The sequence below is a fragment of the Nilaparvata lugens genome, chromosome 8 (genome assembly GCF_014356525.2).
Source record: "Nilaparvata lugens isolate BPH chromosome 8, ASM1435652v1, whole genome shotgun sequence".
In the NCBI taxonomy this organism is placed as follows: Eukaryota; Metazoa; Arthropoda; class Insecta; order Hemiptera; family Delphacidae; genus Nilaparvata; species Nilaparvata lugens.
Genome location: NC_052511.1, coordinates 31628992 through 31654564, shown reverse-complemented (window position 1 = coordinate 31654564; position 25573 = coordinate 31628992). Strand labels below are relative to the sequence as shown.

At 34.6% G+C, this 25573-nt stretch overlaps 1 protein-coding gene across 9 annotated transcripts in view; it reads left to right on the top strand.

Moving 5' to 3' along the window:
* Positions 1-25573, top strand: part of LOC111051426 (fasciclin-1) — a 201574-nt gene that overhangs the window by 149685 nt on the left and 26316 nt on the right. For all 9 annotated transcript variants that reach the window (XM_039434528.1, XM_039434529.1, XM_039434532.1 and 6 more), the window contains exons 2-7: positions 17996-18134; positions 19194-19372; positions 19971-20101; positions 22101-22197; positions 23182-23362; positions 24499-24659. In XM_039434528.1, coding sequence (XP_039290462.1) covers positions 17996-18134; positions 19194-19372; positions 19971-20101; positions 22101-22197; positions 23182-23362; positions 24499-24659 — 888 coding nt within the window. The remainder of the gene's footprint in view (positions 1-17995; positions 18135-19193; positions 19373-19970; positions 20102-22100; positions 22198-23181; positions 23363-24498; positions 24660-25573) is intronic.

Here is a 25573-nt window from a genome sequence, read left to right as displayed (position 1 = left end):
ATACGCCGACTTGGAGAAGAAATGTCAATCATATGCCATAAAGCTTGTCTCATATTGAGATGCGACGTGACGTGACATGTCGTGACCCGAGTCTGCTAGATGAGATGATATCATATAATCATATTTTAATGTTAACACGTGCTAGCTTCATCTCAATCTACAACCAATCAAAAATCTTATCAAAACAATATCGCTCTTCAAGAATCGAGATTCCATTTAGTTGATTTTAAATCAATCAATCTCGGAATAGTCTCTCCCAGATAAATACTTGTGAACCTTTCTTCTTCTAATTTCGAAAATTCCTCTCTCCGAGTTGATGAAAGAGAGGCAAGCGAAACTGAGGAATTTCAAGTGTAGGTAGGTTGTAGGTTGCTACCGGCTACAGTAATCGTATTATATTATGGAGATGGTGTACCAGGCCATCAGTACACAAGAGACTGACTGCCGCTACCACCATGTAATCCCATTGTGAATTTCAATATCATCGATGCTTGTTCTTGAGACAGGGACGCATGTGTGCTACTGCGCAATCGCAGCCTACTCAATGTTCATCCCTTCAATCAAATGCTAACCGTTCATTCCCCTTTCGTCTTAATCAGATTATTGGTTCTGAATGCAATTCACCTTTAAACCTTTGTGAACAGGGACTCAGTTCAATTCTATTCTAGTGATATTGCATTCAGTGATTGGCCTCGTGCCGAAAGATTCATTAGTTTGAGCGTTGTAAAACAGTATGACAGTCAGAGAAATTAATAAATCTTTCATCTATTTGATATTAGATGCCGTGCATCAATACAATGCGCAAGTTAGGAGTATATTAGCTCATTGTCATGGAAATATATTGTCTGTCACATAATGACACGATGCTTGAGTGTCAATTTAAACAAATTCTTCACTTGCGTGAAATAGGGTTATATCACTCAATTCGCTTACAAGGCTGAAAGTAGAAGTTTAATATAAATTCTTAGTGCACCTCGTTTGTCTGTCTATTCCTATGTATTTGTATTGTTACCTTGATATTTTCAAAGGAGCAAATAGCTAACGCTCAACACTGCTTGATACTTACGATACAAGACAACACGATATTCTAAAATTGATTTGGAATTTCAACGTCTTTTAGTACAATCTTTTTTTTTTGTTCATTGTCGTCATTAAAACTAGTCTCAGAGACTGAATTTTTATTTCACTTTAAATCTCACACTATGAAAAACTATAAAACTTCAGTTCATCCATTGATGACTCAAGTAGTTCTGAGATTATGAGAGCAGTAAAAATATATAATCTGCAAAAACTATCACAAATTAATTTTAAACTAGTTCAAAAGGCTTCCTTCTCTTCAGCCTCCTGGTAAGATCATCATTCTGCAGTAGTTGGCTCGCCTCAGGGTTGACATGATGATGGATTTTAGTATAAATGAAATTAGAAACATCCTAAAGGGTGGTTGTATATCAGATCTGAAACTGATGTCTAGGCGATTCCTGATATTCTGTATCATTGTATCCTTCCAAGACTCGATTGAAATCTTTGCACCGTTCAGTACAAAACTTTGAACCATCTTGAAGGGTTATATCCCAGATCTAAAAGTTGAGTCAATATTATTGTTTCTGAGTTTTGGATTGAGGGAAGTGGAAGAAACCCAGCGTCATTTGAGATAAATCTATAACTCTTTGTGGATGAAATGCTATCGAGAAATGATACAGTATGTAATTTTCAAGTAGAATAATAAATAATTCAACTCAATTTCTCAGCCCGAATTTTGAGAACACAATTAGCAATTCAGGAGCATGTGGCCTGCCAACTAAACTGTTTTCATTAATTTTAGGCTGAGATTTGATAATCTACTTCTTGTAAACTTTGACTGAGATTACCAAGCATAAAACAACCTATACTCGTAACGAAATCTCAAGTTTTAATTGTCAATGAGTTACATAACTTTTAATCCCGAATGTAATTCTGAATTCCTCCCCATTCTAATTTCGCGTTGGAGGCATATTTGCAGCTCATTGCGAGTAATGCTTATTGCGGGTGGAAATGATCTCGGTACACTGTCTGCGGTGGTGAGACGGTGAGACCCTATGGCAGCAAATCCCCACCAATTGTAATCCCTTGGTGCTTGACAACTGCTTGTACTCTGCTCTACTCTATAGTGAAATTCACATCACATTGTCAGCGTTGGTTTAATGGGAAGCATTTTGTTATTTGTAAGCAGTACTGACAAAACTCAAAATTTAAAATTCAATATTTAGCATTTAAGAATTTGTCAGTAATCCTTGTAAGTAAATTGAATGCGTCCCATTCAACTAATGCTGACAGTTTGGGGTGAATTTTACACGTTGTGCGTGAGTCACGTCGTGTCATGCCTGGACGCTCACCTTTCCGTGTTGAGGGTGTACAACCCTCAAGGTTTCCAGCTAGCACTCTGCTTCCCTTGACAATTATTGTAACTCAGTCGACAATTCGCCCTCTGTGGCACGCTTCTTACTTTCTCTCTCACTCTGTCAGTGCACTCATCATCAATTTCCTTTCCCTCCTCCTGCCACCTACCACCTTTGCGAAGTTGTCTTTATTATTCTCTTTCACTCTCTGCTGCACCCCATTTCCTCCCTCACTCTGCTTTCTGCTTATCTTCCTTATCATTAACAGACGTTCTGCATCTCGTTGTTTTCTATTACGCTTTCTAATAATTTGAGTTTCATTTTCTTCCTGCATTTCATTTTTTTCTATTTTGTTATCTGATGATCTTCCTTTCTGATTTCCTCTTTCTCCTTGGTACACCTCCTTCTACCTTCTATCAGTTTTTCTTCTATTTATTTATTTCAAGTTTTTTATTTGGTTTACAAGCATTAAGTGAGAATGGTCGTAATGACAAAACTGTCACTAGAATTTTTCTTTTTATTACTTCACTGTCCAGAGCTGTATCAACCCCTTCAACCCCAATCTTTCTTCAAAGTCCATCATTAATTATATTTTTCCATGGCTCCTCACTTTATTCATACTGTGTTACTCTGCTTTTTCTCTCTTCCTTTCATTTTACCACTCTATTTTCTACTCATCTTATGTCATTTTAATTTCAATGGAATTTTTATTTCGTGTTTTGGATGGACACGTTAAGCGGTTCCGGCTGTCTGAAAACAGTCATCAGGTCATGTCTGAGGCCTTGAAATTGATCAGGTGCGACCTGAAAACTCTGACGCCAGACCTGAGCCAGCCAGATCACTCGATATTAATTCTTCTCTTTTCTACATCTACTTCATACTTGCCGTATCTTTTACTCACCATGTTTTTTGCTTTTCTCTTGTTTTTATTTATAAAATTTCCAAATTTTCCTGATTTCTTGTCTCGATATCGATATGCTTCAATCCCTCCTATATTGTTCTAAAACATCGTTGAAAAATATTTCCTAAAATGATATCTTATCTCATCTTACTACCTATTTGATGTAGCCTATTTATATTTTAAAGTTTCACATGATTCACATATCACACTTGATAAACCTATTTGAAAAGATGTGGACCTCTGATCTGTAGTTCACAACTGATCTAATCCATTTCACCTTTTCCACGTTTCCATCAGCAGATCCTATCCCTTTATTTTCCCTTTTACTTGCTCGTTTCACCCCTTCAACACCAAAAGTGTTTTGTCCCCTTATCTTCCACCATCTATTCCACCCTTTCAGCTCCTTGTACCCGCTCATCAGGAGATGTTTTGTGCCTTCTTCACTCTCACTTCCCCTTTATTTCGTATACCGCACTCCTACTCTTCCAAGAACGGCTTTCCTCCCAAATCTTGTCAACGTTTCACTTCCTCACTTTATATCACTCGTATTTACCTCTCCAACTTTCAACGTATTTTTTATCCTTTCCAGAAAAGTGTTGTGTCACCAACTGATCATCCCTTCATCTCTTCCTTTCCTATCACTTTCTCTATACTTCCTTTTTGTACCTTGCTTTAATAATCAACAATCCTCCTCCTTGCCCTCGTTACTACTCATTTTCTGTCTTTCTCTGGTAGCGTGACCTCTCAAAATAAGAGTTTTGTGTCACCGAATCATCTTCGAAACGTAATGCTCGTTACTGAGCCTCGACCCTCTCACTTTGATCCTCTTCCTCCGTCTGAAATTTTCCTGTTCGCAGCACCCTAGGTAGGCCATCCCCTCCGTATGTTTTGAACCGTAAACATACTGTTGGGGTTAGATAACAAGGCTAAACCTCGGACGCCATATTTGTAGTATGGTTATTGGTGGAAGAGGTCCTGTGAGCTATTTTAGGGTACATAGGTTTCATTTATCAAAGTATTCTGTCGCTCAACGAATTTTCCACGTATCTTGTTGAAGTTACATTTCGAAGACATTGTTGCTACGTTGTAAGTCATATGAAATTTATTTTTTCAGAATTTAATTGTTCGAAAAAAGTTGTAGTTGAATTCTGTAAATTGACCATCAGTTTGACAGAGGCCAAAACTAGATAAATAACTTCTTGATATGTTTAACCTTCAAGTACTCATTGTTAATAATTGAATCATAAATCGTAGTAGGTAAATTCATCTTGCTAGAGGAGTAGGCCTACTATTCTCTTTCAATTACATTATAATCAATCTTCATGAGTATAAATGAATTTGGAGCAGTAGATTCAAGTTGAGGTTGTTCAACTATAAGGTTTGTTGTCTATTTGGGATTTGAAACCACGATTTTTGGCGACAATATTCACGGAATAGTCAAGATGGAAATGGAACTATTCAAGAAATAGAAATCAGATTATTTATGATAGCCCCGCTTGATAGCTCTGGAGAAAATTTAGTATTTAAACAAATAATAAATTTTCCTATTCAAGCAAATCACTCAGAACTTTTCTTCATTCTCTCATAATAGCTGTAGATGTAAACTAAACAAGTAGAGGACACATTATAAGAATTTTTGTAACTAACTATTGTATGTAATTGTAATTTATCTAATATTTTGTGTAACTGATGTTGTAGTTTTAGTTTTTTTGGAAATAAACATTTATTTATTTATTTTATGTACGAACTGAACGAGTAAGTCGTGGTGAAGATGGATGCCACTTTACAGCTGTGCAATGACGGCAATATTTGGAGTCATTGATAAGATTGATTGCTGAAATCTACATATCGACCTGACCGTTCCTGAATTGATCTGAGTTTTTCTGTTCAAATATCTTGGCTTGAATTTGATAATCCGTACAAGTTTCGTACATGAAACAATAAATTATACAGCTTTTCTAAGAGAGTTAGAGTACATTCTGTATTATACGTTCGAATGAACTTTCCAATTCATGTACTCGAGTCATTTCATCGAAAAAGTGCATCGAATTTAATTTTAATTTCAGATTCACTGTATAATGTAATGAATTTGATCTATACTGTTGTGAGTCGGAACAGGCAAGAGCGTAAACCCTGAATGAAAGAAGAAGAACACTCAGATGAGGCAATGGAAGCACAGACTAGGCTACAGGTTTGGATCTGTGGTGGAAGTCAAATAAAAACAGATTCATCAATTCAAGCAAGGCGAAGAAATCAAACTGCAGATATTCTCATCTGATTCGTAACTCAAATATAAGTGGAATGAATTCTTGTTGGAGAAAATCGTGAAAAAGCCATGCAAATATTTTCGTGTGCAAATGAGTCGTTGAGAGGAAGGTGGCAAGTATTGAGTGGAGCAGGCTCGTGAAAGAGAGAGAGAGAGAGAGTGATAGAGTGATTGAGTGAGACGTGTTCATGAGAGCGGCGGATGAATTCGCCGTTTTTTAACGAGCTCCTCCACAGTGGGAAAAATTTTTCAACGGGAAAACCACTTTTCTTTCATGGCTCGGGAGAAGGGAGAGCCTCTTTGTAAGCAGTCAGCCACGTCAAAAAGGAGAAGGGTAGAAAAGCAGCTCTTGTCGACGAGAAATGGATCCTGAATGATTTGATGGAGAAGGAGAGAGAATGAAGGAGACGAAGAAAGAAAAATGGAAGTAAAATCCTTTGCTACCCGTTTCCATTTCTCAGAAGCAATATTAAAAAGAATGAGTCTTATCATCTGCTGCGGCTTATTACTGCAATCTTTGTCCTCACAGCCACCTTTAGAACTATGGGAGTTCTTTCTCACTCACTTCCTCTCTCTGCCCATTCATTCTTTCTTCCCTGGACTATTTTAAAATGAATGAACGCATTCCCCATGAGGAACTTAATTTGTTGTCGTCTACTCTGTATGAAATGAGAAAATGAGATAGTTATGAGGGAAAATATTTTTGGTATTTTATTTTTCGCGTTCGCTGTTGAGATTTGCAGCAGTAAGTGTCTTGAAGATGGAGAGGTATGTTTTATGAAATCATAGAGGTAACTTTGTTCCACTGTAAGCGAGCTAAATTGCAATTCCGATCTGAGTTTACCGCTTCTATATTGAAATTGCTATTTCTGAGAACACTAAAACTTTAATTTCGTTCTACAATATAATTTGTTCTCTTTTATTTTAACTTAGCTACTTTCAACTTCTCTAATGGATAGTCAGTGTCTTTGAATATAAAATAATGTGTTTGGAAATTGATTGTGTGTATGCACTTTTCCTTGTAGGTAGGGCTACTAAAATTATTGATAAAATTGAATAAAAATTATCAAAATATCCTTTTGAAAATGGCTATAAATAGTCGAAACATGTTGTGGTAATCCAATAAAACATTTTAAAAGGTTAATTTCTAAGTTTTATTTCATTCTATTGATTGTGTGTAGATTGATATCATCACATTTATTATTCAGAGGTTCACATCACAACAGATCGATAGGATATCTATCCAATATGCTATGATTTCCGGTGTAATTAGTCCAGTCAATATAGACATAAAAAAGGGGGTGTGCTTGCAATTTATATTGTAGTTCTGATTTTTAAATATGTTATTTGAGTATATAAGAGAAGTCCAGAACCAATTTCTTCATGCAAAATTTCCTTGTGCTAGATACAAGGTGGCCCAAAAACCTCGTATTTTCGGCTCATTTTCCAGTTTTCAGCTATTTCTGCCAAATATTGTAATCGGCAGAAAAATTTGCTCTTGCCTTTTTCTTAGATTATAAAATTCTGAATAAAATGAGATCTCGGAACTCTCTATCTTCAATGAGTACTGAGTTATGATTTTTCAAAAATGAGTGAAATTTGAAGGAAAAATCAATTTTGATGAATTTTAGTTTTTTATCAACAATATCTTCCGATTGTTAACATTTAGATGTATAATTCAGAATCCCTCTGGGCTTATTTTTGTGCTCTACAATCTGAGATCAGGTAGAGCGCTTTATCTCATATAGATTCCCAGGTACACCTGACAACAATGCTCCTTGTATTGTGAAAAACACCTAATTTTCAGCTTCAACCATCATCACCAACTACATAGTCTTCACATTGATATTTCGCACAATGACATAAGTTCATAAGATTAAGATTATGTTCTATGAGAATCCCTCGTTAGATGCACTTCATTTCAGTATTTCCTAGTGGAGAGGCTCGCTTAAGGACACCTCAAGGATCAAAATTTCAAACAGTTATAACTTCTGACACAATGCTCAGATTTCACTATACTTCGTTCTTCTCGGCTCGTCAAGGCGGTCCAAAATCATGCATCATAAGTCAAATTCGGACGAAAAATGAAAAATTTATTCTTGAATGTACTTAAGCCCATATTCCAATACACAAAAAATGGCCATTATAACTGTTTGAAATTTTGATCCTTGAGGTGTCCTTAAGCGCGCCTCTCCACTAGGAAATACTGAAATGAAGTGCATGCAACGGGTGATTCTCATAGAACATAATCTCATGAACTCATGTCGTTGTGAGAAATATCAATGTGAAGACTATGTAGTTGGTGATGATGGTTGAAGCTGAAAATTAGGTGTTTTTCACAATACAAGGAGCATTGTTGTCAGGTGTACCTGGGAATCTATATGAGATGAAGCGCTCTACCTGATCTCAGATTGTAGAGCACAAAAATAAGCCCAGAGGGATTCTGAATTATACATCTAAATGTTAACAATCGGAAGATATTGTTGATCAAAAACTAAAATTCATCAAAATTGATTTTCCTTCAAATTTCACTCATTTTTGAAAAATCATAACTCAGTACTCATTGAAGATAGAGAGTTCCGAATGATCTCATTTTATTCAGAATTTTATAATCTAAGAAAAAGGCAAGAGCAAATTTTTCTGCCGATTACAATATTTGGCAGAAATAGCTGAAAACTGGAAAATGAGCCGAAAATACGAGGTTTTTGGGCCAACTTGTATCTAGCACAAGGAAATTTTGCATGAAGAAATTGGTTCTGGACTTCTCTTATGTATCCAAATAATATAATTATTAAAAAATCAGAACTACAATATAAATTGCATGCACTAATGTATATAGTGACTGGACTAAATATGCTTATTCAGTTTATTGATTTAGTCAAACAGTTCACTATTTTATCTCGAGCTTATGCTGTATTTGTGCTTGTAGAGCTTAAGTTGCTCTAAGGTTGTAGTTGTGCCTTACTTTGACGTTAAAACACGCAGATTAATCGAACAAAACTTTGCACAATGCATACCCTAGAGCTCTCTGTGTAATACTCAACTCAATACCCATAATATTGCACTGAAGTATGAAGCCAGCCAAGCGCGTACCTCCGCTCCACATTCGCTTCAAGATGATGATAATAGAAGAATGTCTTTGCCTGAACAAACAATGCATGCATGCCGTGATACGCTACCGACTGAACAACGACATGAATTTTTGAATTTGGCGCCAGCTGCAGGGCGAATTTCGTTGCTGAGGCGAATTTCTCGTTAGCTGAGGTATGGAGGCGATCTGAGGCGGCGTATTCCATCTCCTTTCTGAGGAAGCGAAACCGAACTCACATCCGCCCCTTGCCCTCACCACAGGGGTCTCTCCCCTATTCCGAGGCGTTGCCTAATGTGCCCCCTGGCTTTGATTATAGGAGACTTGCCAGCTCAGCTATGCTTATCGCTCACTTCGCTCAGGTGGGGAGAGACGAGAATTTCCAAACTGCCAACTCCACTGATTCGCTTCATCGTATGCTTGCTGCTTATGTACTTATTCTTATTTTTGTTAAAGTTTTGATTTCCTTTGTTGCTTCTACATTTGGAGGCCCTTAATTTCATGCGGATTTCAAGTGCAGTATATTGTAACAATCAAATACAACTTGAAGCTCGTGTGCAGTAGATGATATAACTCCATAATATTGAGAGTCCCGACAAAATTCTTGTATACTTCCATCAGCTTTCACTGAACAACATAATTTTCTATTTCCTTTGTAGCTATTATTATTATTTTATTGATCCAATGATACAAAATTGTTATGTAAAATAATTTGGGGAGGATCAACAGGCACAACCTGTAGTTAATGAATTAATGGGATACAAAATTTCCTATAAATTTTTGTTGCAATTTATTTTATGTTACATCACTTCATTAATAAGGTTCCAACAATTCTAGCGTTTCTTTGTATCGTTATCTAATGATTCAGAAGGCCCTCAATTTTCCAAATGTGATGAATGTGAGAGGGAAAAGTTTATTTTTGCTCGAGTGTCGTTTTCTGTAATGCTCTTCGATCATAAATTTTTATTTTCTCTCCAACTGATGAAGCTGATGAAGGTCTCTTATTTTACGTGAATTATTGCTGTACTAGATTTTAACAGTTGGATGGATATTCAATTTATTATGCTTGTGAGTAGGGGATTGCAACAATAAGGTTCCAACTGAATTCTTTGTATAGTTTTTAACGTTGATGTCAATAATAACGTGATTCTCAAAGGCATAACCTTGTAAACATTGTTAATAGAAATCTTTCTATCTTCCACTCAATCATTCTACCCTCTCAATCTGTCTCTTCCACTTTCAGCTTTCTCCATTTTTTTCTCTGCTACTTCCTCCAACATCCTCTAACCTCTCATCTCATACTCTCTAAATCTTCCTTTGCACTCCATCTTCCAAATTTTTATTTTATTAAGGTGTTAAATGTTATTGTTATTATTCTGAATGTGAATGGCATTTAATGTGCAATTTTCCATAATGAATTGATTGATCTGATTCGCCCATTCTGGCTGAACCATCCAAAGGAATTAAAGCTCAGTAGTCTGGAATGTGTAATGATGAAGAAAATATGAAACGATGGAATCAATGAACTTAGAATTGCATACCTAGTTGAAAATCGACAGTATTTAACTCACTGCATAACGAACGCTAATGAGAATCAATAATCGATTACACTGAAAATTGTTTGGAAAACAGGATTTTCCTTGTGATTTGAAGCTTTTGAGTCAGCTTCACACTGGAGGAACTCAACATGAGCTCGAAACTGACCTTTTCCTCTTAGTTAACTCATTTTTCCGGTTGATTGCTCCCAACCCCTGCTTACTGAGCACCCACGCTCCTTGATTCTCTTTCACCTTCTACTTCTCCATCTCACATATTCTCTTTTTCGTTAATGAGCATTCTTATTAAATCTCTCCCCACACGCTTTAACTTCCCCATCACTCCAATTCTCCCACATCTTATCTACCTTTTCGTTGGTGAAGATATTTATACCTCTTCTGCATTGGTCAGCATCTTTATCATATCAGCTCTCCTCACTCTACTCTTCTTCATCTCTAATATTTTCTTTCATTTCATCTCTCTCCTGCGTTGGTGAACATCTTTATCACATCCTCTCCTCACACTCTTTTACTGCTTCATCACACATATTCTCTTCATCTCTCTTCATCCTTGCTGAACACCTTTATCATATCCTCTCCTGTTCTCACACTTTCACTCTTTTTCATCTCTCATATTCTCTTTCATTCTATCTCTCTTCTTCGTTAGCAAAATTCCTTATCTCTCCCTCTTCTCAAACGTTCTCTTTCCTTTTTTCATCCTCATCACGCAAGAGCTGTAGCTGACAGTAAATCTCAATTAACTCGCTTTAGGCACCTTCACTTATAGTCCAGGCGCTGGCTTACATTGAGCATACATGAGAGAGGCAGAGAATTTGACTTCGGATTATTGTTAGGGGGTCTTTAGTGTATATGAAACTCGATGTCGTCACGTCCCAGGGTGGTCGACAGCTTGGGGGGGGAGGGGGGTAAGTTGTAAAAAACGCGCGCTTATAAAATCGCCTGTCCTGCAGTTACTATTAATAGTACAGCTTGCAATTTTTTCTCAATATTATGTACACATAACTGGCTTTCAATGTGGTCCTCTACATTTTTGCGATAAACTGCATAGTTTTTCCGTAAAAAATAAAATATCTCGAAAAATGTATTTTTTTATTATGGATTTTTTTGTTATTTCTCGAATATTCAAGTCATTAGCCGACTTAGAGGAAAAAGCTCTCAATAAACGTTGTAGGCCGTTTCTTTCTGAATCCAATGATATATATAGTTTGGGGGTTTCGATCATAGATGCGGCAGTGGGAGGGGGATAAGTAGCACTGTTACGCTGCGGCGCGGTCCTCCCCCATGATTAATGCGCGTAATGGCCTGTCTATCGCATCGCTCCTACTAGTCTATGCATGCAAACTATGTATTTCAGGAACGCTATCTTATGTATTTTCGGTCGCTGAACACGATTTTTCAACTCTCAAGTCTCAATAATTGATAATTCTCATCATAATATACTAATTATGGTCAAAATTTCAAACTTCATCTCATTCTGCAAGGAAACTAAGAAATGACTGTTTGAAATATACGAAACTTGGGTTTCAATAAATATATTAGGATAGAATAATGATAATATTTATATGTTTTTATGTTCTATTGTTTTTATATCGAGTTAATTCATTGTGATGCGCTGCAGGCTAACTTATATTATTAATTGCACACTGGCCACGCTTACTTGATATAGTGGTCAGTTAATTTCCAAGAAACATTTGTGGAATTTCTTAGTTCTTCATGGTGGAAATGGAATTCATCATTCATTCATTATCATAATGATTATGTTAAGTATGAAAATGTTAATCTTTCGTGAATCTTCAGTTTGTCGTGAACTTTTGAGAAATTATATCCAATATAATAATAGATATGTGTCAAATCAAAATTAAATGAAAATTTAAATATTCATTCATATTATTTCTAACAGTATTATTATAATGATATTTCACTAACTTTTGATTGATTCATCCATTATGGTATTCCCGTTCAGACTGTTTTGAAATGGTAACAAGTTATTCAGTATCAAAATTTGGGATTCGAATAGTTTTGGGCCATGCCCGTTATTCTTTCCCAAACATATTTATATGATTTGTAATTTTATCCACAAATGAATGAATGTATGTATTCCTGCACGTAGCTAACGTATGGATTATTCCTTCATAGATTCTTGCATGTCACATTAATAAATCTCTGCCACAGATTTAGAAATCAAGTCTCGATGGTTTGGAGAGCATATTATTGGAGTGATTCTTTTACTCTGCTGCTTCTAATATGTTCACTACCTTTGTTTGATTTTAGACCATAGACATGAAAAGCTATGACCACCTGTATCACTCCATCTTTATTGAGAATTTTCATAACTCTTCTCATCACAAAGTTTCCATAATCTTGCAGCGTATTGAAGTTTTGAAAAGTGAAGTAGGAGTTGAATTCAGGAGAGCCATGTCATCATTATGCGAATTTGTCAACGATATTTAGGGATTTAGTCAAATCCACAACTAGTTCCACTTACAATTTCATGGTCCAAGTGAGATTAAGAGTTTTTTTTTCAAATATCCATCAGATGTTGACAGGGATTGCGGTTATTGTAGAAATGCATGCTGCACTAAAACTTCAATGCTGAATTACCTTTAAGCAGGTAGCTAGTAAAAATACAGAGAATAGAATGTTCTTCTTGTTCTAGAATTAACTAAGACTAGGATTTTTGTTTGATTGCATCGTGGAGAATGAAAGAACTCTGTTTCTTTTTATTGGTGAGAATACACTTTTACAATTTGCCACAACTATGTTCAGATAACAATCGTTGGAGACCGAATAACTATTTCTTTCTATACGTTCAAAAGAGAATCACACACTTCTTCACTTGCTTCCAGACCATTGATAACATTATGCAGATTCTGTCGTCCATCAGAGTCTTGAAGAAAAATGTAATGTTCTCTTGAGAAGGTTATGCTTCTGGAAATCATTATCATCTCTCATTATTCTTGTTTTACTTCATTCGATGACTTTCTTCACAATCTCCATAATGATGTCAACATACTTGAACAGAATATCTTTGATGGAAGATTTATTTATATAGTAGCAGCCATTTTATGAAAGCCTTTGAAGAACTAGCTATTCCAATCACTCAGTTTTGGATGATCGAATGAGGGTTTGCTCCAAAGCATGATCGGTTGTCACATTTATTAAATTTTCAAGGTTTCATTTGACAGAGAGTCAAGGAATTGACTGTATAGAGTTAATGTTTCCTTATTGGAAATTATTTTCTACTTCTATGGGTATTTTTTTTATATTTTCTAGATATAACACAGACTTCATAACATAGTTTGTGTGATTGAATGAAAAAAGTATGGGATCTTTTCTCGTACAGTTTCTATGTGCAAAACCAGAGTCCTTCCTTATGAGCATGAATACAATTTAAGATCATTTAAACTATGTTACAATAATCAGTCATAAATTTCAAGTGGTCATTGATTTTACATTGTTATCCTAAAAAAACTCCACAAATAGCTCCTGACTTCTTTCAAATATACTTTGACAATCTCTAATATTTGAACCGTTCATGAGTCCTTGTAGTTGTTTCATTGAATTGATTGCTTGCTCTCACGCCTTAATTATACTGATCTCCCCTCAATAGATTTCCAACAGTATTCTCTCCAAATATTTCAAATTCAACAAATATATCTCCCATTCCACTTTCATTCAAGTACCACCCCAAGACAATCAATCAAACTCAGCCAGATGAAAAGTATCTATTCGCGTAGATATAAGTTACAGAAATCAGTTGATAAAGCTGCGTTTACACCAAAGTTATTAACAAAATGTTAATAACTTAATCTTTATAGATTCTATTAGATTTAACGGAACTTGGCAAACACATATGTCCATCATGTGTATGATAAGTTATGTTCAATCTTATAGAATCTATAAAGATTGAGTTATTAACATCTCGTTAATAACTTTGGTGTAAACGCAGCTTGAGAATCAATAATCGATTACACTGAAAATTGTTTGGAAAACAGGATTTTCCTTGTGATTTGAAGCTTTTGAGTCAGCTTCACACTGGAGGAATCTCAACATGAGCTCGAAACTGACCTTTTCCTCTTAGTTAACTCATTTTTCCGGTTGATTGCCCATCACTCCAATTCTCCTACATCTTATCTACCTTTGCGTTGTTGAAGATATTATTATACCTCTTCTGCGTTGGTGAGCATCTTTATCATATCAGCTCTCCTCACTCTACTCTTCTTCATCTCTAATATTTTCTTTCATTTCATCTCTCTCCTGCGTTGAACATCTTTATCACATCCTCTCCTCACACTCTTTTACTGCTTCATCACACATATTCTCTTCATCTCTCTTCATCCTTGCTGAACACCTTTATCATATCCTCTCCTGTTCTCACACTTTCACTCTTTTTCATCTCTCATATTCTCTTTCATTCTATCTCTCTTCTTCGTTAGCAAAATTCCTTATCTCTCCCTCTTCTCAAACGTTCTCTTTCCTTTTTTCATCCTCATCACGCAAGAGCTGTAGCTGACAGTAAATCTCAATTAACTCGCTTTAGGCACCTTTACTTAGGAATTAACTAGAATTGAACGTTTTCAGTTTTCTGTTGAATGCACTACTTGCTTCTTCTCATTCATTTGAAGTCGACTGTGTACTTTTAAAATTGTTCCAGTCTTCGCTTGCTGTTTTCCTTACTTCTGTATTTATGTTTAAAGTCTCTTCTTTATGGTTGATATCTCTCACCCTTTCATGGATTACTAATTTGATTTGAATGGGTTTGTAAATGAAATTTACCTTCTTATTTTGAACTTTAGCCAATTTGCAAACTTCACTGGCTTCTATAAGGTTTGAACTTATGAACGAGTTGAAGAAGAAACGGTGACGCGCACATATTGACATACATTATTGAAACATTTTAACTCACACAAACCCTCAGGGTAATTTTTAGAAGATTCATTAAAAATGTATGAGAACTATGTTTTTCTGTATTCACACATTCTCCTATTGGGAATACACATAGAATACCCCAGGGATATTTTAAAGAGTACTTTGTTATCCCCTAATGTTGGAAAAATGTCATCGTGTTTCTGCAGAATATGTTTTGAAGTACGAAAATCAATATTGGGAAATTGTTTATAGAGGTTGGAAATTTTTTTGTTATTGGTGTGAAATATAAACTACGTTTTGGAATAGTATATGAATCAATATTTTGGCTGTGCCTGTTGGTCCTACCCCGAACTTTTTAATGAACTGCAGTCTAAATCTATGAATGAATGAATATGAGAAGCATTCATGACTGTGGATACTTTGGATTCAAGATGAATAAAATCCAGTTGAGCTGTATGCATCCAATTTCAGCTTTCTGATTCTGTGTGTGTATTCTCAATGATGTCAAATTTTGTCGAAAATGTTACTGAGAAATATCTTCCACTATACAACATGCAGTGACAGTCAATAGTAGGTACTTGTAGCGCTCTTCAAATTCAATCGAGCCCTGGCTCTCCTAGATAGATTACGGTGTCACGTTTTAGGAAAAGATTGTACTTTTTCGGCGGGTGATGGTTGGTGGGAGGGGGGGAGAGATTTCCGTGAATAATGGTGGGACGAGATTGGAAAAGGCGTTCAAGGATAGAGAGATTGAGCTTCGACTGTCAGCATTTGTTGAATGGGAAGCATTGGTTTTATTCATAAGGCATGCTGACAGTTATTAGTGAATCTCACTTCAGGTAGATGGACTTTGCCGACGCATTGTGTGCGAATATACCTCTTGCTACTCAACCATCACCTAAGAATAGCGACCATCTTACGATTCTTGGTAGCTTGCCTTTTTCCTGAATCGGAAAATCTCTTGGAAAAACCTTTTCAATGTAGAAAATTCCTTAGTTATCGCCTTTTTTTAATAAAAATTGAAGGAGCTGGCACGAAATACTGCGTTGAAATGGCAATCACTCATCTTGATGAGAGAGAGGAATTCAGATGCTCCCTTTTTTATTTTCATCATTATTTTCTCTGAGAATGTTTTTAAAATCATCCTGAAGCCTGCCGAGCTAATTAGAGATAGAGTCTCCAACGTGAAACATCCAGTATTTGATTTGAGATTGAGAGAATAATTATGTCTCTTGTGTTTAAGAGTGTTGAGAAGTTTCTCTTTATAGTATACTTCAATATTGCACTTTTATAACTACAATTTTATTTCTAATTTTTATATATTTCTTTGTTATTTTGTATTATGTTTGTTTTTGGAATAAATGAATTGATTGATTGGTATTGATTTCTCAAGATTTTTCACCTCTCAAGTTTCCTGAACCTTCTCTTTCCCATCTTTTAATGTGATTTTATATCCTATCAATTTTTGGTCTCGCTCAAAATTAGTGTTTATTACTTTCCTGCAAAGTTAGGCAGCTCCATTAGCTTTTAGTTTTAGAGATGTTCAGTGTCCAGTTTCCACATAAAACAAATTACGATAGCATAACTCGAGCGTTGTATAGAAATTGAATATCACCTCTTACACAATGAAAACATGAAAAAATTAATGAAAAATTAATGACTACAAATGGAAATAAATTAAAAGTTGCATTTGTTCAAATGCTAATTGATTAATGAGATGATGCTACCATACATAGATGATACATGGTAGATGATAGATGAAAACTTGAGGACATGGATGAAAAATTGATAAGATGATGTTACCATACATATGATACCTACTACATCACATCTTGCAAATATAAGTATCATACTCTGCAAAAAGTTCAACTTCCTGTTTTACGCGTTATGTTTAGCGATACTATTTACATTTCTTATGATTTTAGAATTTGATAGTAACATTTGAAAGTACATTTTATTACTTTTCTTGCCCTATTACCTACCATAGGTAAGTATTGCTTTCCGAAAAAAATTAAGGTACCCCAATTTCTAAATTTCTATACGTTTCAAGGTCCCCTGAGTCCAAAAAAGTGGTTCTTGGGTATTGGTCTGTATGTGTGTGTGTGTGTGTGTGTGTGTGTGTGTGTATATGAGTGTATGTGCGTCTGTGTACACGATATCTCATCTCCCAATTGACGGAATGACTTGATATTTGGAACTTCCCCTATAAGGATCCGACACGAACAATTTCGAACAAATCCAATTCAAGATGGCGGCTAAAATGGCGAAAATGTTGTCAAAAACAGGGTTTTTCGCGATTTTCTCGAAAACGGCTCCAACGATTTTGATCAAATTTATAACCAAAATAGTCATTGATAAGCTCTATAAACTGCCACAAGTCCCATATCTGTAGAAATTTCAGGAGCTCCGCCCCATCAATGCAAAGTGTGATTTTGGATTCCCAATTATCAGGCTTCAGATACAATTTAAACAAAAAATTTCTAGTGGAAAAGATTGAGCATGAAAATATCTACAATTAATGTTCAGTGACATTTCCACCTAAAATTGAAAATAAGCTCGAAGTTCGAGAAAATGTGTTTATTCAATAATGCAAACTGTTGGCAACTGTTGACTCTATTAAATCATTCACTATGAAGAGATAGAAGACTTCGTGTGTCTCCAGCGTTATTGCCCTGTCATCAGCTGGCTTAAATCTTTGAATAGTAGACTTGAGATGCGCGGGAACACTAGCGTCAGGTGATCAATTTTCATAACGGCTAGGAAAGTTGTGTGAGTGCGCCACACCAGTTTTTTAACTTAAGTTGAAATGAACTTAACAAGTTTTCAAATCGGGTGAACAGTCAGTTTTGAACAAGTGTTTATACCTCTTATTTTTTTCATTATTCAGTTATAAACTCTCAATGTATTTATTTTATTAAATATATTTCTTATCTGTTTCAGTTCTATTCGTTGCTGGAGAACAACTTGGTGGCGAATTCAACGCTGCAGCTGAGGAGTTGTACAGTGTTTGCACCGCAGAACTCGGCCTTCCAAAAGTACACCGGTGCCCAACACCGAGATCTGGTGCTCTATCACATGAGTAAGTCAACCACTATCAACTTAATCAATCAAATAATCAAAGCTATAAAACTAATTCAATTGCAGTTGTATTCCACATCTCTCAACCAAAACGTAAGATAATTCAAATATTTACTTTGAAACAAAATTATGTAAATTAAACAGATTATTGAAGCTACGAAATGAATTTTTCTCATGAAGTGATCATTGAAAAGTCTTATAAATCCATGTTGGAAAAAATGTGAGTACAATGAAAAACCTTTTTACCTTTTTCGCATTAACTGATGATTATTGTTTATATCATTGTTTGAAATTGAAATATTCCCAAATCAGGACGATCAAGTAGAAAAGGTAATCTTAGTAATTCACGACCTGGAAAATGTAGAAATTCATAAGAATTTTGAATCTTCTTGATTCTTGTGTGATTTACATGTACACATTTCATGAACTGCAGTTAACTTGGAAATTATAATACTTCTTGTCAGAGGGGACAGCACTTACATTTCAGTCTCGGATGCAACAATGGAATTTATTAATATTATTCGGCAATAATATTCGTCTCTAAGAACTACATCTTATTATAATTGTTTTATTTTGAATAATTTATTCTGGAAGCCTTGAATCGAGGAAGCCTTGAATCGAGGAAGTGCTATTAATTGAAGTCTATAATAAATTAATTATCTCTAATCAAATCTTATCATTCATTATATTCATAACAATAATGACGCATTTTATAATATAATACATCTCTCGATTCTCGACACATTGAATAATTTTAAATAATTCTTAGAAGTTTCAGAGTTTTAGAAAATATTTATCCAAGATTCAGTTTCAGAATATAGAAATCAGTGCAGTAGGCTAGGCCTATCTGTTACTTGTTTTTCTCAGATGGTACTTTAAGATGGCTTTCGTTTTACAACAAGGAAAATTTGTGATTCATCTATATTTCCATATTTATTTTCCCAGCAATGTTGATGTTTTTGCAAGTGAACTTATCTGCTGGGTATGATGATTCTATAACTAGAGTAGCTAATAAATTAATTAAAGTTTGACAATAATTGAATTATTTTTAATTTTCCAGCCAACTCGGCGCAGAACCTGAACGTTCTGGGTACATCGGTGTCTTCCGAACTCGAGGGCAATCCACCGCTGTGGATCACGCGGACACGTGACAACAACCGCGAGGAGATCTACGTCAACAACGCAAAAATTGTCACCCACCGATCCAACTACCAGAATACCAATATCAATAAGAAACAGGTAGGCCCAATATAATCATCCCAGAATTGCAATCACAAAATTTCATCGGATATTTCATAAAATAATTCTGGAAAAACATGCATTTATAATGAGAAAAACATTGAATTATTTCAATTAACTCTACACATTTAGAGATTCTACACTCTACAATTCTATAGATGTTGTAGAATTGTCATAATATTTAATAATAACACAATATGATGCCATTTGTTACTTAGGTAGTTTCATCCATACAAAACATGGTTCAATAGCATCATTGTCAGTATCATATTATCAGACGTTAATTAGACCATAATCACTGAAACTTGAGTTTCACATGAATCTATCTAAGTAGGAAATGTCAACGTTCCGTATTATGTTATCTTGTTAAATCCTCATTTTCTCCTCATCATTGACGTTCAGGTAGAATAATGTGTAAATAAGCTTTCTATCATAAATCGGGCCTCTGTTAGAATGAGGTTTTAATAGTAAATAAAATTAATAGATTGGTTTATTTTATCATCTTGATCATCAAAATTTACAAATAAATTACCAATCATAAAGTTCAGAGCTGGATTTGAAAAATCTTTAATTTTCTTTCTTTCTTGATATTTTTCAGGTTCTTCATATAGTTGACGATGTTCTTGAGCCAGTGTGGTCCATTTCCCAGGATCTTGACGTCAATAATCCTGATGCATTCCAGTTCTTGAACAGATCTGAGAATCTGAATCTTGATAAGCACAGAGTGAGGTAAATATTTCTCTTCGCAAATATTTTGTAAAATATGTGATGTGTCAGTTGATCCTTCTTTGTTCCAGCTGCTTGTCTAGGTATAGAAATCTAGTTGATTCACCATCAATTCATAATTATTAAAAATTCAGAAACATATCTAACATATGTAATTCTTTATCACAATTTCCTTCGTTTTGTAACATTTCAATCATTCTCACAAAAAAAGTTATTTCTACTTTATCTCTTCTCTGTATAGGGTTACTTTTTATAGAAATAGAAAGAAAAATAAAAATCTCAGTACCCTTTTTACTTTCCTTGCCCTACTACCATAGGTAAGGAAAGTATTGCTTTCCAAAAAAAATTAAGGTACCCCAATTTCAAGTTTTCTATACGTTTCAAGGTCCCCTGAGTCCAAAAACATGATTTTTGGGTATTGGTCTGTGTGTGTGTGTATGTGTGTGTGTGTATGTCTGTGAACACGATAACTCCATTCCTAATTAACCGATCGACTTGAAATTTCAAACTTAAGGTCCCTATACCATGAGGACCCGACAATAAGAAATTCAATAAAATTCAATTCAAGATGGCGGATAATTACTAAAAAACCATGTTTTTCACGTTTTTCTCGAAAATGGCTCTAACGATTTTCTTCAAATTTATATCATGGATAGCTGTTTATAAGCCCTATCAACTAGCATAAGTCTCATTTCTGGGAAAATTTCAGGAGCTCCGTAATATTCTTGAGAAAAATGGCGGAAAATGACTAAAAAACCATGTTTTTCACGGTTTTCTCGAAAACGGCTCCAACGATTTTCTTCAAATTTATACCATGGATAGCTATTTTTAAGCCCTATCAACTGGCATAAGTTTAATTTCTGGGAAAATTTCAGGAGCTCCGTAATATTCTTGAGAAAAATGGCGGATAATGACTAAAAATCCATGTTTTTCACCGTTTTCTCGAAAACTGCTCTAACGATTTACTTCAAATTCATACCATGGATTTTTAAATTCATAAGCACTATCAACTGGCATGAGTCTCATTTCTGGGAAAATTCCATGAGCTCCGTAATATTCTTGAGAAAAATGGCGGATAATGACCAAAAACCAGGTTTTTCACGGTTTTCTCGAAAACGGCTCTAACGATTTTCTTCAAATTCAAGCCATGGGTAGCTATTCATAAGTCCTATCAAATGACATGAGTTTTTTCCTTGGAAAATTGCAGGAGCTCCGTAATATTCTTGAGAAAAATGGCGGATAATTACTAAAAAACCATGTTTTTCACGATTTTTTCAAAATAACTTGACCGATTTTTTTCAAATTCATACTCTGTATAGTTATTTATCAGCTCTATTAACTGGCATGAGTCTCCTTTCTGGGAAACTAATGGGGGGTCCACCCCATCCTTGAGAAATGGACTTTGTAACCTCCTTCTCGTGCATGAGGTAGGTAGGTAGAGCAGTTCATAAAAAGAACACATAGTCGAGATATTTCATCTGTAGAACAGCTGTTTTGACGACTTTAAAAAAATGACGACTAAAAAAATCATTGAATTTCACAATTTACACAAAGGAAAAAGTACTCTGAAAACAATATATACACATATACAAAAGTCTGATCGTAGTTTCGAATATGAGCAAGGAAAGTTGTGTGAGTGTACCACACCAGATTTTTGAATTATTTAATCACAACATGTTTCGGACATTGATGCCATTTTCAAGTGATATGAAGTAAATCATATAATATTCACTTACTTCACATATAATATTTACTTCATATCACTTGAAAATGGCATCAATGTCCGAAACATGTTGTGATTAAATAATTCAAAAAGGGTATGAAATTTTTATTTTTCTTTCTATTTTTATTTTAACTTTCAACATTTCAAAAACAGTAGACAATATTTTGGGGAAATTTACTTATCTTCACAGTGAAATGATGAGATTAATACCTGAATCCAACATTCATAAAATTTCAAATGTTAATTCAATTATTTATGCCATGTTTTCTATGTTACCAGGTCGTTCAGGCAAAGAGTGCAGGTAACTGGAAAGAGTGACCTTTTTAGAGCTGAAGGCCGATACACTTTTTTCATCCCAGTAGATGAAGGATTCCAGGTAACTACAAATCATTTAATCTTGAAGAACTCCATTTACTTCACTTAAACTGACCAAAATATTATTTAAACATATTTTTCTGTTGCAAAACTTGTATACAACAAAGAAAATAAAAAAAATTGATTATACGTTAAATAGGAGAATATTTATAAGAGATATTATAATAATTATATGAAAATACCTATAGAGTGTCATTCTATCATTAATGTAAATTTAGACTATTTTTTCTTAATTCTCATTCTAATTTACTGTAACACGTTTTTTAAACCTTTATACAATTTTATTTTCAAACGTTTATCTTCTTCAAGTTGAATGTTTCTGTTTTCAGTTAAATGACACAATTCTACTAGAGTCAAGTTGGTTCCAGCCTTATACTGTATATCAGTTCCATTTTTATTTTCAGTTGGTTTCGATTTAATTGAAGATTCGTATGTGCGTATATTATTTCTTATTCAAATTATTGTTTTAAAGTTGACAATGTTTGTAAGTTAACTTTTGTAATTCAAATTTATAACTATGAAATTTATATCAGTCTTGTAAAAAGCTAAAATTTTTGAAGTGATGAACACAACCCTACTTTGGATCGAATTGACTGAATTCACCACTTCAAGAATTTTATGTTTTTACAAGGCTGATGAACTCAATTCAGAAAGAGAATAAATTTTGTTCTAACGCCTGTTTTTCTTTCCAATATTGTTATGTTTTTGATGTTATAAATGTATATAAATATTATTAGACATAACATTCCAAAACAAATAGCCGAAATGCAATGTAGGTACAAATTAATACAGAACAGAGTAGTAATAAATTATTGTTTTCACAAGTATGAAAGCTCAAGTACTTCCTAGTTCCTAGGAGAATAAAGTTTGCAAAATGTCGAAATACTATCAGCAGTCGAGCAGTTACGTACTTGTCAACTTGTCAACTATCGACAATATTAAAAATTGTCGATATTGTTTGTATTGAAAATGGTATTGTTTGCAGCCTCCTCCGCGACCAGAGAAGATCGACGCGAAGGTGATCGACGGCCACATCATTCCGGGCAAAGTGCTGTTCACCAAACCGACGCCATCCAACAAGGAGTACGAGACAATGGCCTTCACCGACATGCTCAAAGTCACCATCTCATTCAGCACCGAAACTGACAACAAGGGAGCCAAGAAAAGTAATTTTCATCATTTCCTCTCTAAGACATCGTATCTTCTTATTAAACAATGCAGTTTTTTTCATTTTTGAATATATTGACAGTTTTCTCTGTACCGTTTGTTATTAGTTTGATTGATTTTTTCAATAATCATTATCATCATGATCTTCTTCTTAGGGATAAGATTAATCAAATCAACCGTTCCGGTACCCATCTCTTTCAGGGCCTTCCTAAAACTTTATCTTGGCCTGAAACTTGCTTTATAAAAATTTAGAAGCCTACAATAGAAAATTACTGGTGGTACGGTGATCTATGGGGATAATTTTGCTCCTCTCGTGAGTGGGAGCCTGATAATGCAATAGCTTCTACATTTTTTGTTACAGGTCAATATTTTTTAAACATCATCATGTCTTTGATACTTACATACTGTATATGTGATTTGATAACTGATACTGATTGATAATGATTTCCCCTTTAATCGTAAATATTTGTTGAAATACAACTAAGCAATTGATTACTCATTCATTAATCCAATTAGTAATAATTGATCATTTCATTCAGGAAACAACACTCCTTGCTTGACATTTTTACAGCTTTGATTACTTTCACCTATTTCCAATAATTATAGATAAATATTCTACAGTAATAATTGTAATTGATTGCTCTAATAGAATTGAAAATTTTTGTGTCAATGGATCGAATGTCCTACTACAGTTCTACAGTCAAATAAAACTCAAAATCAATTTTTTTTACAGTCGTATCGTTTTTGACAATGTTTGGAAGATTGAATTCATTATTTTCAATCATAGATTTTATACATGTACTTATCGACCATTATTTTTCAAAATTCATGTTGAAAATGTTTCACAGTATTTTGGTCAACACGATCTTGGTGTATAGCGAACTGTATATCTATAAATTCTGGAGGATTGAAATAATACTTAATCAAAATTGTAATTCAGTTCAATACCCCTACTAAGTATTGAGTGATGGGTAGGCCTATGTCTCATTCAGATTCAATTAGTCTATATTTCCTACTTGAAATTTAAAATATTTTGTGAAGTTTTTTCTTTTTATGTGTTTTCCCTTTTGACTTATACAATTACATGAAAATTTATGAGAATGAAATGTAACTTACTATGATTTACTTTTGACAGCCTACATTAAGAGTCATACAATAATCGGGGACCAAACTCACTCGACGGGCGTTGTGTTGGCGGAGATTGTGAAAGGCAACATTCCAGTGAAGAATGGAGTCGTCCACCTGATTCATCGGCCTCTCATGGTCGTCGACACCACTGTCACTCAGTTCCTCGAGGTATGACCCTATCCTCTCTCTATCTGTAAATAGCGAATCACCTCTTCCGCAACATAGTCACCCAATAGTCAAATTGCTGAACCGTTGTGTTCATCACTTCATTCTCACAACTTTCTTATTTTCATTCACAATTTCATTTGTAGGCTCATTGACATAGGTTAGAAAGTCAGTCTTTTATTAAACAAAAAATATGTTTAACCGATTAAAACGTGATTATTTGTTGTGCTAATTAGATCATAAAACACTTCATTTTACCAAGTCTTAATAAGAATGAATCTCATTCTTGCAAACGCAAATAGTTCTCAAAGCATTTTTCAAACCTTTCTAGGAATAAAATGATTATCTGATAATGTTTTTTGTAGTAGTGAAGGTTATTTGTGATGGATATTCAAATCATTTATGTATATAAAGAGTAAAAGTAAATTCGTATGGCTTTTGTTGGTGGGGAGTCCCTTGCGGGAAGGTCCCACCGCCTGAATATATAATTTAAGCCGTCAATGGGCCTTACGACTGTCATACTTCAGCCGGGACCGACAGTTTAACGTGCCCATCCGATAACACGGGGAGTTCTTCACAATTCCGGTCTCACAAGGTGTCAAACTATCAAAAGATAAACTGAAAAGCTATATAAAGAGTAAAGACTTAGAATTGACTCAAATATTTATTATTTGAAATAACCAGGAACTGTTCAACAGTTCAAAGTTTTTTTATTGACCAATTTAATGACAACTGTTAAAACTAGATGAGCTTTTTCGTGTTTTTTTTTTTTTATTGTTCTTTTAAACTCTTTTATTGATTTATTTTTACTTGAATCAATTTATTTCAAACTCAAAATTTGTTTTGAAATTAGATTATGATGACTGCATCATGACTGCATGACCCAACAAACCAATTCTTAGCATATTATATTATAG